This window comes from Catharus ustulatus, chromosome 7, assembly GCF_009819885.2.
Source record: "Catharus ustulatus isolate bCatUst1 chromosome 7, bCatUst1.pri.v2, whole genome shotgun sequence".
NCBI lineage: Eukaryota > Metazoa > Chordata > Aves > Passeriformes > Turdidae > Catharus > Catharus ustulatus.
The window spans coordinates 16997320-17016473 of record NC_046227.1 but is presented as its reverse complement, the minus strand read 5'-3'; the positions used below and the strand labels follow the sequence as shown (position 1 = coordinate 17016473).

General features: G+C 37.3%; 1 protein-coding gene across 1 annotated transcript in view; it reads right to left on the bottom strand.

Moving 5' to 3' along the window:
• CHN1 (chimerin 1) overlaps positions 1-19154 on the bottom strand; it is a 91377-nt gene that overhangs the window by 54271 nt on the left and 17952 nt on the right. The window contains exons 2-5 of the mRNA XM_033064995.1: positions 17146-17184; positions 13750-13805; positions 8672-8703; positions 7658-7771 (exon numbers count right to left, since the gene is read on the bottom strand). Coding sequence (XP_032920886.1) covers positions 7658-7771; positions 8672-8703; positions 13750-13805; positions 17146-17184 — 241 coding nt within the window. The remainder of the gene's footprint in view (positions 1-7657; positions 7772-8671; positions 8704-13749; positions 13806-17145; positions 17185-19154) is intronic.

The window sequence follows — 19154 nt, the reverse complement described above, 5'->3', positions numbered from 1 at the left end:
TGACAAAGACAGCAACATTGTCGAGGCACCGGGGGTGCGGCTTATAATCCGTGCGGCTTGTATTCGTGAAACTACTGTATATCTACTCTAAATCAATCTTCTTTTAGTTTAAAAGTTATTCATGACTGTCATATTTCTCTTTTGCTTCTATAGACTTTCTCACACGAAAAGAAACTTGCTCTTAATTTATCCTACTAAAACAATGTGGATATTTGAATTCAGTATATCAAGGAAACCAGAGTGGAAGACATCAGATGAAAACCCAAAGAAATATTCTTATTGCAAAAAAATTTTGCAAGTCCAGAAAGAGTTTTTGGAGAGCAGAGTGGAGTACATTGGTTTTGCTGTTTTTCCTGTTTGTTTGGGGTTTTTTTTTTTAAGGTACAGGGCAGGCTGTAGTTCAAGGTTTCAAGAAAACCCAAATTCACTTAGATTTAAAAAAAACTGCAGTAAGATTTCTGTTCCAGAGAGATTTTGTCAAATCTGATTTGCCTTAAGCCACTGCTAATTCAAATCTTACAACACAGGTTAACTTACTTAAAGGTATTACAGAATTTGCTATTCACTCAACTTGTTTTCTCAGTGTATTTTATTTCTAATCTTCTAGTACTCACTCATCACTTCTTTGCAAAGAGTGAGATTCACCAGTATACTCATCCTGCTCTCTAAATGGCTTTTCCTCAAAGCTGCATTCCTTAACAATAAACAAGCATAATAACACAAAATGAAATGGTTCCTGCATACATAACATGCATTGTTAGAATTCTTGAGGCTACTAACAGTTCATCAATGAAGATTAATAGCCTTTTTTACTATTATAGTCTGTTTTTTTAGAATACAATTTCTTCTTTCATGCAAGTGCAGCAATAAATGGGGCACATATCAATTTATTACTGAAACTGTTTGAGTTAATTTATTCATCTCAAGATATAGAAGAAAAAAAAAATCAGCTTGATTCTCTTTCTAGCACCTATCAAATCAGGAGGAACCACAGTCAACTCAGCTGAGCTTCACCAAGTATAAAGGAGGGAGAAGGAAAAGGAAAACTGGGCCAGGTAACACTTACTGCTGACAGTTGATTTGGTGTTTGAATAATTGATAAATGCTTTGATGAAAACAATTATGACATTAGACAACAACGTAAGGCTACTGTGTGTTATCTTGAACATCTATAGAGCACCCACAGTATCTACAGCTGGTGAAGTACAGGAATAAAGGTGTTTCTCCAAATACAAAAATTTCTAAATATGCATTCCAAAAATATAGAAAAGAAGATGCCAATCAAAAGGACTAACTTGAAGATAGATTTCTACCTAGCATTTTCTAAAAGCAGTAGCGAAAAAGAGGCATTCCAGTAGAACTTGCTGAAGACAGAAGAGATCTGCATGGTTTGACAGGAGAGCACAGTGTATTTGCATACACAATTTAATTGCAAACTGATTGCATTACGATTTTTTCAACTATTATTTCAACTCCAGCAGTGACTAGAAACTATAAACCAGGCAGACATTATGCAGCATAACACCAGCAAAGCCCAACATAGATTCCTGCTCAGGAGATGGTTGGGGGTAGTCTGAGAAATGAGGTACAACCTTCAGTCTGTCTAGGCCATTTTTAAGATATCCTAGACTTTTGTACTGAACAAGCATGTGAGACAATAGAGAAGAAAAAACATCTTTTATAATGGAGAAATGAGGCCTGCAGAACTTCATGGCCTAAAGTCAAGTCACATACGAAGCCAAGAAGCAAGTCCAGACCTTCTGAGCTCCACCAAGGCACCTCACAGGAGCCCAGTGCTTCTGCTGTTCACCAGGTCACAGCAGAACTACAGCCAGAGGGAAGGACACAGCATAAAATGAACATGAGCTGTGTACACTGAGCACAGGCATCTCATGGACAAGCTCTCCAAAAAAGTTCTCAACGTGCTGAAGCAGAGTATTCCTCTGAGAAGTGCTGATCTTAACACGAGCAGGAGGAAGGCTGCAGTAAACTGAATTGCCAAAGATAAATTAGACACTCCAGCCAAAAGAAAACAGAGCTGACAACAACAACAGATGGGAAGAGGAGGGAAGGAGAGCAGGAACACAGCAAGAAGACATGAACCATAAGGAAAAAAGCATTCTAAGTCTGTGGGAGGACCTAGGTAGCCAGTTAATTACTCGTTAAGGTTAGTAGCTATTTTTTATTATTCTAAATACTTAAGTGAAGCCATTTCAGTAGTGTCCAGGTGCACTTACATAAGGCAGATGACAAGCAGACACCTCAGCTGTTTACTGATAGCTGAACCTTTCATGTTATTGACAAACTAACAGAGTAAATTATTTTAAAAATTAGTGTGATTTTTATGTAGGGAAAAACTTTTGACATTGAAGATCATTTAAATAGAGGGCAAATTGTTTTACTTGAAGCAGAAAAGCAAGCTCTGGAATTTATCACCACATTTTCCCCTGGTTTTTTTTTCAGTTAGCAAACAAGGAATATGGTATGAATATTTTAGAAAGGATTGTAGAAACAGAATTCAACCCCTTCTACTGACAATCACTTCATTTGCAAATCAGGTAAAAAAATACACAGGGAGATACACAAAGCTTAGTCTTTAAAATGGTCTTTATAATATTTTCCTACCAACTAGCATGATGTCAGAATACTGTTACCATGGTAAAGTGAAGAGATGCAGTTAGCTACTGTTTTGCTGGGCTCCTTCTGACTACTTATAGATCAGCTGTAGATGCAGGATAAACTATGATCAGATTGTGATACATTCATAATTTGAAAAACATAATTCAGCTATTATCATGTAGAGAGTAGTTTCAAACAATCCTTTCCCCAATTGCTCTCCCATGTCCCAGTATGTACAACAAGGCTTTCCAGCAGAATGCAGATCAACAGTTCTAATCTCTGAATTCAAGAAGCCTTTTGCAGATGTTGAATTCTACATGTGTAAGTAATCCCACAGCAATCCACACGTGTTCTGGAACAGCACAACACATGTGTCCCAGAAGAGCCCACTGAAAATAAACAGCATCCAGCTACCAAAGCAGTCATCATCTGAAACTTAAAAGGTTCATTTGCAGCATTATGCTCTAATAACCTACCAATTAGGTCTCCTCTTAAAATGCCAGTGGCTAGTTTCTTAACAAACATTCTCAATCCCTCACTTATGAAATTATGTATTAATTTACACAATAAATACATGTAATTGGTTGACTAAAATAAAGATTACTAATTTTTGACATTGATTTCACCTGAAGAATTCTTTCCTGGTGCTACATAATCTTCAATGTGCCTAAACCTCCAAGCATAAAGAAAACATAAACTCATAATCATGGCTCACATTATTACCTTTTTTTAAAAATCATGCTGCAGAACCTTATTCCAATTCATTCTCAGTATCACAACAATAGAATTTGCAGGAAGGGAAACCATGGTAACCAATTAAATGTGCTACAGCAGCTATCTGCTCAAAAGAACATGCAGTACCATCACACTTCAACGCCTACCACAAGTACACTCTCTACCCATTTCCTCTTTATCCTCATCCTAATTATTAAACAAGCTCTCACCACAAAAGGCTACATTGCAAACCATGTCTATTGGTACTGTCATTTGATATAGGTCTTAACATTAAGCAATGTAGTACTCTTTTGCCAAATTTAAAGGCAGCTCCAGAAGTGAATTAGGAATTTTCATTCTTTATACCTGCCTGGAACATTGAATTAACATTACAGTGTATTTTATATATTTTTATTCTAACAGAGACTTGCTGATGTGTATGGACACAGATATGTATCTATGATAGTTTTCTCATACTAGTAATTTTTTTTAAACCTCAAGACTGCAAAACATTTTCAGTGGCATTACCTGATTGATTAATTAACTACTAAAGATTGGTGAATGCATCCATGATTGAATACAGGCATTAAATATAGTAGGGTGCTGATTTGCTGCTCTCAGTTGTGTTTACGCTTCATTCTCCTTTATATGGTATCTGAGCTGACACAATTTTACAGGCCCTTTTAGGCTCTGAACATCAATTTTATTTGAAGGACAGCTCTGAATATTTAGTCAAACTTCTATACTTTAAGCAACATTTAAATTATCATTTTCTTTTTCTTTAAGAGCCTACTTCTACCTCTGTTAGAAATTCTAAAAAATATATTTTCTGAATAAACCCCACCATCTTTTGTTTCAAATTTAGATTTAAAAGGTAGTCTGCCTTTAAAAGAGTCAGGATGCAAATTAATTGCACAATAATGGATGAAAGTAGACAAAAATAGCTTATCATAAGATGATCAAAATGCAGCTTGTTATATAAGTGGAAAGCAGATTTTACAGTAACTCAACAGCAAGTTTAAAAACCGAAAAGTTTTTTTTGGGTAAGAGTCACTTTCCCTACCCTACAAAGAAAAGGTATTAAAAATCTTCACTTTGAACTCAATTAACTATTCCACAGTACTGCACTAAGAACAGCTGACTGCCTTGCTTAAGCTTGCAAAAAGTATTACTTTTCCTGTCCTATATTTGGTCAGTTAAGTGGTGCTAGGCTATGTCTGTAGCTATAGCAGCTCAGGAGCAAGATCTTTAGATCTACTAAGGCTAGTTCCATAAAAGCACCACAGCCTAATGCTCCACAGAGGTCAAAAACTCATTTAGCAGGGTTTAGAGAACAAAGAACCAAAACACATGGTGCAGTTCATGTTGAACAGGATGTGCAGTCCTGGCTGGTATGGACACTGAGATTTTGGACATCAGCTACAATAGTTGGTGGAATGAAATGCAACACTGAAAGTGTTGCATGATGATCTGAGCAATTGTCTGGCTTGGGTCCTCAGGACAAATCACAAAAAGCTTGTTGTTCTCCATTTCAGAAAAGATGTCGGGAAACATTTCATTACAGAGACATCATACCTTGCCACAGGAAGGGATATGATCCTGTTTCACTAAACTGCTCTTCACGACTGGATGCACTGGGTTTTCAGGATTCCCAGGCCCGCTGACACAAACCCAGGAAGAAGACATCTGCCAGAGCTGGGCGTGCTGGGCCGTCTGGCTCACTGAACTGCCTGCCTCCCCAGCAGAGCCATCGGCAGCTACAGAAACAAACCTGTCTCAGTCTCAACATCAGCTGCTCCTACCCACAGCTACCACACGACTTCTGTGTCTCCATGAACTGGGACTTCATGATGCAACAGCACTTCATAGGCAGTTTCCACTTTGCCCTAATCAGAATTGACACTGTCAAAGACTGACACATCAGACAACAAACAGTGAGAGAGACTGAGTAGATACACAGAAATACAGAGGGAACCAAGTATTTATGCCAAGAGTTGATAGTACCTTCAAGAATCTAAATTTTAGTCAACTTTTTTCCATTTTTTAACTGAAATGTGCCTGAAAACCACAGAGAAAACAAGGATATTTAATTTTATGTTTTGTCACTAAGTTACTGCAGAATTCACCACTAGAGAAGGATTAACTGGGTTAACTTCATAAAATTCTTGGAATCTGTTCTGTGTGGTTTTTTATGTAACAGCAGACCAAGTTTTCTTTCCTCCCACACCTTCCAAGGGGTAAAACAAAGGTAAAGAAGGAAACGCAAAAATCACACTGGAGTGATCTTAAAGTTAACACGACTGCTTCAGAGACAGAGTGGCACTTAAACCTAGTATGAAAACACCAAATTGGTTCATACAGCTAGAAGAGAAAGGGTGAAATTAGAGACCCTGAAGTCAATAGAAGCTTTTTGTTGAACTTGGAAAAGTTTTGCTCATACATACCATCCTACTGACAAGCTCCATTTTTGGCCATGAAAATTACATTCTTAAATTCCTGCTGGGATTATCTAACTGCAGATGGGGCTGTCTTTGCCATCTGGCAGTGTAGTGACCCAAACACAAGTGATGCTCTCAAAAAATGATAAAGCTACATAAACTCATAATGGCAATCACAGCAAACTTCTCCCAGTCAGGATGCACAGAAAGACTGCAGAAAGGACCTAGTCTTTAAGAGAGGCTACAATGTCAGAAACACAGTCAGTGGGCACTTTGGCTAATGGTTATATTCTGCATTTATAATTCCAAGGAGAGGAAAAATAAAGATGGAGTAGAACACTCCCTCTAGTCAATGGAAACACAGACTCCTGCTACACTGCCTAGTAGTGAAAAAAAGAAATTCTAGTGGTGAAATTCCAATGCGTGAAGACAGAGCACCACAATTCAGAGTTCCACCTAAGGTATGAGAGTTAACACCCTCATTCTTACTCTTTGAAGGTCAACAGTGAGACAACAGAGCATTATCTGCTGTGGGAGGAAAGCAGCCACCTAGACACACTGCCCTTGATACACAAGTTATTGAGCATTTAAACATTATGAAATGGCTGCAAGATGCTGCAGTTTCAGTTTCTGATTTCCCAAACATTGAATTTCATCCAAATAAATCAATGATAACAATTTTGCTATCATTTGAAACCTTTTCCCAAACTGATACTAACAACTATCCAACTCTTTACTTGGTATAAAATTGATTAATTGTTTTCAAAGGGATTTTCCAGTGTGAAAGAGATAACATCAAACCTGAGAAAAAAAGCAGTATTTTGACTTGCTGGACTGGAGGTGCATTTGAAAACAACCTGTAGCAGTACATCCTACAACATGCTCAACAGCTTCATCTTAGTCTATAGGCACTGTGCCTTCTGCACCACTGGAAGCGGGGGGTGGGAGCCCTGCCTTCAAGACAGGTGTTAAAATGACTGATTTCTTTTTAGCTTTAAAAGAAGATTTCAAGATCAGATGATGATGACATTGAGTATGATTTTAGTAAGAAATATCAAATTTACATTGTTAATGGAAGTCAGTGAAAATGTCAATAATGTTTCTTTTGAAATGTTATTACTACAGAAACAAATATCCTATGAAAATATGCTTTTTTCCTCTGAAAAACTAATTCATCACAATCTATTATTTCAAGACATTATTATTTTAATTATAATCTTATTTTACCCACATAAAACTTCCAGTAACTGCATCTTCTCCTTCAATGTTTTTCTTTCCCACTTAGATTTACAACATTGCTAATAATCACCATCTCCCATCTGAGTACTTATGCGTATAGCACAAGGCAAAATAACCTCCAATATCTTAAAAGTAATTAAGCTATTTAAAACTTACAACTGTTTTTTATTTGAGTTTTTTATTTATAGCTGGCCCACTTACAGAATGAAGAAGTAGATCTGCAAACACTGTTAGCTAACAGGTGTTGAGACAGAAAAGGTCTCCTGAACTAAGTGTTCCTCAGCAACAGCTACCTGGCCAGTACACGGTAGACTAGTCAGGGGAGCTCATAAGGTGCTTTTTATTTCTTCTGCTCTCCCAACATCTGCATGGGGTCACATCTGTATCATAGTAGAAGGGCAAAATAAAGCCCCACCAGCAAAACCTTAATTGCTATTATCCTGATGGTGGCAAACAATAACGAATGTTAGCACTTCAAAAAGGGGCAGGGAAGGTTAAAGACACCAAATCTATAACTAGGGTAAAAAAAGTATAACCATTAAAAAAAAATTAAAAGAATCACAAAGAATTTTATGTTCTGAGGTCAGCAACACAGTGAAATCTTCTGAATATTTTATAAATTTAAAAATGAAATATTAATTACTGACCTTAATGCCAAAGTGTAGGTTCCAGGCTGCCTTTGGCTTTCACGAATGAGATAGCTTCCCTCTGCAACACTTAATAATTGGTCAGCTTCCTCCCTTGAGATCATCCCATGGAATCTAAGGAACAAAAACGTTTCTGAAACACATGCCTCTTCTCTTTTAAATCACCTTTTGGTCTTTGTTTAAAAAGCACCAACAATAGTAATTTAAAAAGAAACAAACATAAAAAATTACTGATTTGTAGGAACCTACAGTTTAAATTAATTTCCCTTTCTGCCTGTATTTGAAGTTACTTTAAATGGTTTAGAAAGGCTTCTAGGAAAGAATATCTATGAAGCAAGTACATTGTTTTTAAATCTGCATCTATCAATTTAATATATAGAAATAAATCTGTTTATCTCCTGCTGGCTTCACATGCTTTGTGCTAATGGCATGCAATCAAGCATTTTAAAGCATTTGAGGATTTTTATGCAATCCCTGAGATGTTAGCAAGTTGCCATAATCTCAGTAATTGCTGATGTAATAACCCAGTAACACTACACATCTTTTGCCAAAATAAACATAAGTAAGATCTGCTTTGTTTCTCCACACTAAATCTCACCAGCTTTGCATTAGCAATCTGAAACAGAAGACATATATAAACTGAACATATATTGAATTTGGGATCGAAATATCTTTTTTTTCCTGGACAGAAACACCTTTTTCTGCAAAGCCAAAAAAATAGAGAGGGAGATAGAAAAAGACAATCCCTTGAAAGTACAGAAACATATGTATGTTTTTCTCACTTAAAGTAGGACTCAGTGATATCCATATCCATCAAAAACTGCAGCTGTAATTTTAGGCAGACAAAAGTGATGGCACTGTAATAATGATCTGATGGTGAGACACACTGCTGTAAAACACGCAGAAGAAACAAAGAGCACAGAGTAAACACCTGTCACCTTTTCTGTAACTATTATTAACCAATATGTCAGGATAAAACAAGATAAATCACTTTCAGAGATGTTTGTTACTTACTCTCTTCCATAATATTTGGGTCTGTTCTCTACCTAGAAGAAGCAACAGAAATGGTAATGTTTCATAACAAGAGAAGCTATACAGTAATTGGACTGTCTACAATATAGTACTAGAACCAGTAAGGGACATAAAATGAAAGTGCAAGCAAAAATTACCTACAACAGAATTTCTCCTGCAATTAGAACACAGGGAAACCAAAGGAAGATCTTCAGAAAACATTGCACTTATTAAAGTGGATGTGTGTGCTTAAAAATGAAGTGAGAAAGGATGAGCCACTTGGACCATGTCATCCTCAGGACTCTGCATTTACAAACTGATGGTAACAAATATTGCTTTTACAAAGTGCCAGAAAAGGGAAATGAGTTTGCATTTCATGCATGTAAGTGCACCATATTGTTGAGTGCACTAATACAATGAAACATCTATAAAACTCTTAAATTTACAGGTTACCTTCCACCACAGAACTGTTGGTGCCCCTGCTGAAATAAAGACACTACTATACAGCCCCTCAGAGTGAGGGCAAATGGTTAAGTGAATGACCAAGTGCCTAAGTCTTGTCCTTCTTGACTTCATTAAACTGTGTGATCCCCAGTATCACCTGAAAGGCTTCAAAAGCAGGTGTGCATGTGGTATGTAGTGTAACTCCACCTTGTTTGTGCTCCAGAGACCTTACGATGTAAATTCACACAACATGTAGGGGGTGTCAGGGACAAGCTGCCTGATAATTATTTTAGATGAAGTAATGCATCTTCGTTCATTCCTGAAGTTTAGAGCCAAGTGAGGAACAGCAGATCTCTCAGAAATCAGCTAATAATCTAAACCACCAGCTTATCCTTTATTGCTAAATTTAAAGGGGGAAACTCTTTGAGGAGTAAAAGTCAACAGTTATACAATCTGAACTACAAAAGTATAAAACAATCCAGCTATGTTGAAACATAGAATGCCACTTTAGTTTCTTTTTCCCAACTTTTCAACAAAAAGCCTGTTAATACTAGCACTACTCTCCAGTTTTTTCAGTGGAGTATAAACACCTCAGATATCCAAAACAACAAAAAACAACATACACCCTGATGCACAGTCTAACAACAATTCATCGACATTCCCAGCAAATAAAAAGCTATTGTAATGATTCATCACTTTGGAAAAAACACTCCATCACTGGAAAGATTTATCATGTTCTAAAATATTTCCTTTTCCTTTATAACAGCAAACAAGAGTTGACTGGTATGATAGTTGTTTTCAAAGGGCCTGAAGAGACAGGATCATTTCAAAAAAGAAGTAAGGTCTTAGCCTACATTTCACAAAAAATATCTATTTCTTCAATAAGAAGATAACAACATGACAGAGAAAAACAAAAGCATTTTATTGTTGTTGTTAGACAAACTTGCAATAATTCTTAACTAAAATCCTTAAGTCAAGACACTAGTTTAGGGCAGTTCTTAAAAGTCCTGTCATGAATAAGATTTTGTTGTCTAGTGAGATTTTATATTTATCTCAGTGAATTTATTAGACAGAACTGGAAAATTTACATGATCAAAAGCATTCCTTTTCAGAAATTAATTAGCAACTTGACCGGGCATCTTCAGAGTACTTGATATACGACAGATATACTCTGTGCAAACATTTGAAAATGTGAATAGGCAGATTACTGGAACAAAGCATCTGAGAAAACCACCAAAGGATTTCCAGGCATTTGTAGCTAACCTTGCAGTTCATTTTGGTGGATTATGAGTTAAAAAATAAAACAACCACTTCTGTTAACATGATCAGTTTCTGTTACTGATCAGTTTTACCAACTTACAGTAACTTCAGCATAAACGCCAATTTGCAACACTTTGCTTGCATAAGACTCAGTGCAGCTGGAACCTCAACTCACGGAGTTTTACTGCCTGTTTGTGTTTTGGTTTTATTTCATCACTTTTTACATTTATGATAATATTAGGGGGCTTTGACATCTATACTGACATACATTAAGACTTTAAGAAAATTTCATCAGAAAGATGAAAGGCCTCAGCAGAGGCCTTCTAATTCACTCAGAATGACTGGGCTACATACACAGTGTGGTTTGTGTGCACTGAGAAAACCACACAGACTCCCTGTAAGCCAAATTTACCATGTAAGACAGTAAACACTGTTCTCAAGCTTTCTATAGAGCTTCTGACAGGTGGTGTTACACCAACCGCTTACAACTTAGACACTGTTTATTCTTGTCCTTAACTGCACTGGAACCAGAAGCAACATGCAGCTTTCTTGGTCTTTCGTGTTTGCTTGGACTTCAAGAAGTTCATGCCAGACTGTATTCTACAAAATTAATTCTACAAATGACAATCGCAGGCACCCACGTATCCTCCCTTTGCACATGAGCACTGAAAGCCAAAACAGTTTCGTTCAGAAGCTTCATTAGTCTAATTTTCAGTCTGTCACTCATTAGTTAAGGAGACAAAGTCAAAACATCTGGACTGGAACTAAACCTACCTAAGAAAGGAAATATATTTTAAAATAAGATGATAGCAAGAAATCTGTCCTATTAGCTAAAGCTGACAGCTGACAATATAGTGTTTTTGTCCAAAAATACTGCAGAATTTTTTTCTGATTTAGCAGGGTTTTGGGACCAAAGCATTGCTGAGTCTAAGGGCAGCTGTAGTTACTTGTTTTCCTTTGTATCCTGCAAAGATCAGCCGAACACTGCCTTTTGACTTCTCAGGATTTTTCTTGTAGGAAAAATTTCCTGTTGCTGTTTGCTTGGCAAGTTTGTTTCTAACTTGGAAAAAAAAAAGAGGGGAAAGAGCATGAGATTTTTTTTTTTCAATGTGTTTATTTGTATACCACTAATGCAGAGGCTACAGGAAAAAAATGAAGGTCTCTCTATCATACCTTCAAGAAACACAAAGATCAACAAGATATCCACCACTGCTTAATTTGTCATTTTTTTAAACTGAGGTGTGAAGGCAATGAAACCAAATTTATGAATGGATATATCAGGCAGACTAGGCAAGCACCTTATAGTAGGCATTCCTTTGGAAAAGAGCTTAACTATCGTGAAATATGGAAAGTCATCCTGGTCAAATATCATAAAGCCACCTCTACAAACAGATCTAACAAGGATGTGCATTATATATGCCCTTCTATTCTGTCTTTCTTGATCATTTTCACAATAGTGCACAGAGATGCTATTTAACAGGCTTGTTAACTACTAGCACTGAATTAGGATGAAGCCTCCTGAAAGGACAGAAAAAACCAGTGATTTTAATTATCTCCATACTATGTATTTTTTCATATAGTTATTTAAAATTGTTCATGGAATGCTTTCATATATCAGTCAAGGCTGCCCTAAATATGCCTATGCATGCACATGTGTATATAAGATTATATGCACAAAAAAGATTAACTTCATGGAGGAAATACAGTATTAGCTGGACAAACAACATTGTAATTTGCATGCCAGCCTCATGCAGAGGAATGGAATCATCAGCTTTAACCTCACAGAGTATTAAAAGACTCAGCTCTGCTGCACCTTCACAATAAAAAATCCCAAATGAATGCAATGCTCTTTTTACTTCAGCATCTCTCCACTGATCTGTGTGTTGCTCTGATATGAAACTGGTGTAGCAGAGCAGAAACTTGAATTCTTTGTATTTGAGAAGCATTTCAAGTTAAGTAGGTCATTCTGTTGAATACACCTCTCAGTATCAGCACTTGTACAATGTGTGCCTTTGCATATGAAATAAAGGGTTGGGGTTTTTTTTATGGTGTGATTTCCAATCACTGCTAATCATTGTTCCTGCTCTTGTCAACAAGTGGATTACAATAAGGCAAGAACAATTTATGTGCTAATACTTCACCAAATTACATATTGTTCTTTCCCACTGACCTCTTTGATGTTCTCAGGACCAAAATTCTCTTCCTAATATTTATGAATTTGTTTATATAGCTGAATAATTCAACCACTTAGGAAAGGATTCTGCTCCCCACTGACTCATGCATGGCTGCTAATAGAAACCCAGCTGAGAAAGAACAGATCACAAAGCTCAACATAAGCAGGAGAGGCTGAGACCAGAGAGAAAGGTTAACAAGTTACTACTTGCTGAATATATTTTCACTTCAAATCAGCTCAGCTGCATAAATTGTTCAACACTTAAAATGAAAAACTGTTATCTGCACCATACAGAAATAATGCAGAAGTAGGAAAATGCACACTGATAATGTACTGATAATGCAAATTCTTCAATTTTATCTTTATTAGTTAAAAATAAGCTTCCAATAACTTTTTAAAAAAATGAAATATTTATTAAATGACAAAATTTGTATTTAATATGCTCTGTTCTGCAGCTAGATACCTGACTGATTCTTTCATAGTTTTGTATTATTTACTTCTGTTCACACTGGTTTCTAAATCTACAGCTTTTATTTCTCAGTTTCCACAACAATGTCCATGGTGCAGACACAGGTTTTCTCTGCAGAGTTCAAGACACTATTTTAAAACACAGAATGTCTTTTTCTTTTTTTTTCCCCCACTCTGACACAGGGACAGTACCAGTGTGGGGTCTACTTCAACAGCTGATCCATGAGCAGTGTTTCTGTATCACTGCCTATCCATGGGATCCTGCTGTTGCCACTTCAGTCCATAATATCTGGGGCTCTGCAAAGCTTAGCTCCTGCTACTAATGAGTCTTAAGTACCAGCACTCAAAGAGCAGCACCAGGGGAGGTTTTAGCCTTCCCTCTGCTGATTTATTTCACACATCTAGCAGTGATGTCTGTACAAACAGGTGCATCATTCCCCTGTACAGCTCTGTTCCTGCTTCTGTGAATTTCTGATGAGAAAAGGAGGAGAAAAGGTATGTTTCCATGTATCTAAGACTCAAAAAGTAGCATATGATTCTCAGTAAATGATGACACACTTCAAAATGCTTTAAATTCCATTTTTAGAACAAATGGATTTCTGAGTACCAGTGTCCCAAGGCTACTCACTCTAATCACAGCACCAAGTGTCCCAAGGAACCATTCTTAGGGCTGGACACAATTAAGTACAGACATGGAATTGCTGGAGTGTATAAAACTGAACACTGTGATACCTACCTCACAAGTGCAGGTTATTCTTCTAGGATGGGGAGCTTCCTGTTGCAACTGATACACTGGGAGGAGGCACAAGTTAAATTTTAATTAATACAGAATCATTGTGTACATCTTAACATTAAACATTTTGGTTTAAATAAAGGAGACTTTCTGCAAGGTTTAACACTAGGATATCAAGGATATAAAAAATTACCAACAAGGGATCAGAAAAAAGAATGTTGCAAGCCAAAACAGGATATTGATTTTCTCTACAACAAATTGATCAAGTAATATGGAATAACTAGGTGAGATCAGACAAGTTTCCAACAAACAGATCAGAAAAAGAATCATAATAAACACAAACTAAAGTTCATTATATGTCAAATCAGGCTGCTGTCAGCCTCTCTTCAGTAAGCAGGCACCTGCAATGTTAAGATATTACAAAAATCACTCAGAACTGTGCATTATCAAACCCTCTGCCTTTGCCACTGCTCAGTGAGGACTTTTCTGAAGAAAGAGAAAGGTGGTCTTTGCATTTGCAAATCTAAAGACAGAACGAGTCGAGTAGCAGAGCAAAATAGCTAAGGCCCAAATTATGACATACACTTACATTTATATCTTCCCTCCTCCTTTTACTCTATTTTAAAAATAAGCTTCATCAAGTCAGAACAGATCTTTGCAACCAGATGTAAATTTAATGCTACTAGAATGTGCAGACTTTCTAGTATAATACCAAAGGAATTACTTTCAACCTCTATGCCAACTGAATCTGGTTTGGCAAGTCACCTTTAAAATGAGGCTGTCACCACCAAGTTAGTATTTCAATAGTACACTAGAAATGGCAAAGTGGACATTTGGAATTATAATATTTTAAAATTAAATTATATTTCAATCATTAGTACCAATACCAAGGTCTACATTGTGCTATCACCATCTTCAGATAGTAAGACCACACATTAATTTAACCAATACATTTTGACTTAATTATGATTCTTATTTGATCCCAAGTCTTTTCCACTGGCAAATGCTGTATTTATGTGTCAACCTACATGGGAATGGAGAAAATGGCAAGATGCCCAATGATCACTGACTCATAAGATAAACTGGAAAAAACCATTCCCTTTGTTCCACATAAAAAAACCTAATGGTTTTTCCTATTGCTACTAAAATCAGTCATTTCCATACCGGGCTGGTAATACAAAAATTATTTTTGCAAGTGATGAAGAACAGCACACTGGTATATAAAAGTGCAATTATCCTTTTAGGCATAGTATTACCATTTATATTGCCAGCACATAGATTTCCTAGCTTCTATTGTAAAAGCTGCATTTGATGGCACTGGAGCTTGTCCATATCTAATTCTGAGAACTGCAGAGCCAAGTTCAAGGGAAAAAAATAAAATTAAAGAGCAAATTAAGATTTTTCTGGATTTCACAAAAGAGCAGTGGAGACCCACAATCAGCATGCTCCATAGAAACTGGCTGAAAACTGGGAATTGTTCCCCACCTTACTTCAAGACAGGCTGAAAGGAAATTCTTTTCCACCAATGGCAACACCTTTCTCCTCTTCCAGTAAGAAGCACGGCAGGCTGACTAGCTAAGTTACAAAACAGGACTCCTATGGCTCCTCCTCGAACTGATGTATGCAATTCAAACTGTTCAACACCAGTTTCCTTGCTGTAATTATTGCCAGGGAAGTCACACAAGACATTCCTCTTGGTCTGTCATGAGACAGAAAGCGAATCAAACCTCAGGATTCAGAGCTTACCTCTGAACCACAGGAAGGTTCACCATGGCAGACAAACCATGATGTTGCAGGAGAGTGGGTGCCCACAAACCGTACATGCAAACCCTGTTGGAGAGTGGGTGCAAACACATTTGCACGTGCCCAGCCTTTCAGCATCTGTCAGGCTGCCACTGAAGATCTGGTATTAGAGAGGTTCAACCCCCCTGTTATAGATTATGGAGCGGAATGAACTGAACAAGGAAGCACTGTTCCCTGAGTTCACAGGTACAGAGTTGAAAAAAGTAAATGAATCTGCCCTCTTACACTTGCTCTCTTTCTAACCATGGCTCTCACCTAGCCTTTAATTCCACACCTCTCATTAAAAAGTCTCTCACAGCAGGATGGAAACCTTTTAAAGTAACTACATTTTCTCGAGTGCCAAATCTCCTCAACCTTTAGAGAGCAAACATTTTCACAATGTGAAATGTTGCTTGAGCAAATCCCTTTATCCAGCCTGAAGTCACCAAGCTGAATATATACAAAGTAATGCAAATGTAAGTCTGACATTCCTAAACTGTTAAGTGTGTTATACACACAAACATTCTGTTTTCAAAATCTGCTTTTCACAGAAGACTTCTTTCTTGCTGTGGTTCCTCGAGTCTCAAAATGTCTCACATCTTGGCTTTTCTGTCTACGAAGAACTAGAATTTATAGGTGAGCCACTGTGGGAAGCTATGATGCTCTTTTACATTTTTCTCATGTTCTCTTCCATGTCCATAAAGCTCCATTTACACAGCCAAATAAGAGGTCATTCCTTTACATGAATGTAAATGTAAATGGTCGTTTGCCTTTTTTTGTGGGTTTGGGGTTTTTTGGGGGATTTTTTGTGTTTTGTGTTTTTTGTTTTTTTTGTTTGTTTGTTTGTTTGTTTCTGGTTGGGCTTATGTGTGCATGTGTGGTTTTTGGGTTTTTTTTTTTAGTGGTTTTTTTTGTTTGTTTTTTTTTTGTTTGTTTGTTTTTTAACTAAAACAGTAAGTTGTGAATTTCCCAAGAAAGTGGCACTCTGATGTCAGGGCAAGGCATCTGGACTGCTGCCCTGCACACCTGCTCAAGGCAGCCTGCAAGGCCAGCTCCCCCTGGGCTAGGGCACACACACAGAGCAAGAACTGCAGAGCATGGGCAGACTGGTAGCAAACCAGGCCCTTCTAGTCAGGGCTTCAAAAAACCTGCTTGTGATTTGTCACACCACACCAAACAAATGCTCTTGTTTTACTACATCAGCAAATTCCTGAAGAAAACAACTTGAGTTTTCTTAACCAGCTCAAGCTCAGCTCCAGTGATGCAAGGCACTAGATCACAGGAGCCCTAGAAGTTTGCAAGGATACCAACTTTAAGGCCTGACTGGAGTTTATGCAAAAAGCCCTGGTCTAGGCACACAATCACTATAAGCAAGACCAAGCAGGAGTGGGACAACTCCTGTTAGTAAGGGGCAGAGAATCTACTCCTCTAAATAATGTATGTTCACTTGTCCTTGGGGGTAGTTCAACTGCTCCTATCCCTAAACAGAAGTGAACCCCTTTGAGGCTGCTTAAACTCACACTCTGATGAAAAGAGAAATGAGTCTTTTAAAGCATCCAACTGAAACTTTTTCAGTTCTGATCTGGAAAAAAAAACCCAAAACACTGAAATACTTACAGTAAGATTTCCAAACAGGTGGTCTGTATTCATCAGTATCTGAAAGAAAACAAAAAAATCTTAATGTTGTGTAGGAAAAATTTTAACACAGAAAAAAACCTGCAGAAACATCTGCAGTACTATTAAGATAATACTGCACTTAGGTTCTAAACTTAGATTTAACTATTATAGAACAACTTGTTAAATTTTCCCCTTTTTACTTAAACTAAAATGTGAAAAGGTAATTTCTTTATCCAGCTAGAATAAAAACAATAGAAACGAATCTGAAAAATGGCAAAAATGTAGATCAGAAGCCAGCATACTGTGAGAAGGAAGGAGAATGTATATTATTTTATTATGTATATATCCACAAGTTCCATTTTCAACCAGAAAGGCTTTTTTAATCTCAATTTATATTCCAATAAATAAGTTTCCATGCAACTTATTCCTGCCATTAGCTTTTTCCTCTTCTGGAGAGCAATTAATAACCCTTAAAATTACTGTATGCAAGGACAGCAAAATATTTTAGAAAAAAGAAGGGGTCTTTTTTCATAGTGAGTACAAGCTCTTTTTGGAAGTAGTGAGTATATATTAAATATATAGTTGTGAGTATATATTAAAAGTACCAACGTATTTCTACTCCAAGATTTTAATTCTCAAATAAAATTAAACAAAAAATAAAATCCCAATGTCTTTTAAGTTCTGTCACCCTTATGACTTGTTCTGCAACTGATCTGACATGTTGAGCTCAGGGCTATGCTGCAAACACTGATTCTGATCCACTGTTTTACTGCTCTGACCAGCTTCAGTTCTGATGCCACAAGTCACCAGGGTTTTCGGCAAGATGCTGTGCTTATCTGCCTTGGTGAGAATTATTCCATCCTCACTGTACCACAGGATCACAAGCTGAGCCACCCACACAGCCAGCCTTGCTGTCTGAAGTCACTTCTGACTGCAGCCTGAGCCCTGTTTGCAATCCTCTGCTCACAGGAACTACCTGCTGCATCCAACAAAATATGAATTTCTACTTTTCATTAACAGGTTACATAAAGATCGAGTAATCCAGGAACCTGTTGCTTGACTTTTGGCCTGAGTGGCATCTCCACTTGAGAGTCCTTAATGCCTGCAAAACTGAGCCTGAAGCTGAGATTTTGCTTTGCCTCCCCTTAGAGTAAGCAATCTGTCTTCTTCAGATACTTGCTATAGTCCATCTCTCACACATAGTCATGTCAAGAACCTCTAAACTAGAGCTTAGTGGAAGGAAGTATTTTCCAGTTTAACTGGCACAGACTTTGCCAGACCCTCTCAGAACACTCCCTGCCCTGACTGCACTGTAATTTTGTTCCATGCTTTACCCCATATTTTAGCTCTACACATGAAGAGGGCGCAGTCCTTGTAGACCACCTTGGAGGCAGGGGGTTTTACAAATACAATTCATTATGACTTTATTATTAAGGCAGCACTCAGTTAAACTGCCATCCCCCTGAATATGATGGGGTTTGATCTTTGGAAGGTCCTGCAGATGCTCTACCACATCCTGCAGATCAGCAAGAACACCTTGAATCTGCAGAGAGACCTTAAGCAGCTTGTGCTTCACTGTGGTAGTAAAAGCAAATCGGCCCAACAGATGCAGTCAGGGTTATTCATTCCTACTTTGATACCTTTAATTAAGGCAGTGCCAGTCGATTCATTCCAGAAGCATTGTAACATGATCCCTTAGCAATGCAATGTCACATGGAAAAGGGGCACAATTTTAAAGTAAAAATAATAGCTTTATTCCCAGAAGACAACTCTTACCCCACCACCTGAATTTACGTACTTTTGATAGACTCTGGGTTTTGGCAATATATGCAGTACTTGAATTTACAAATAAATAATTTAAGCAAAGGACAACACACACTATATTCATAAAATATGAGCTGACTGTTATGAAAACACAAACATCTTGGCAGTCTAACCTATACTTGCTCACACTCAAGCCATATAGCTAAGGGCATCATGGTTATAAAACTAAAAAGTGACAACATTTG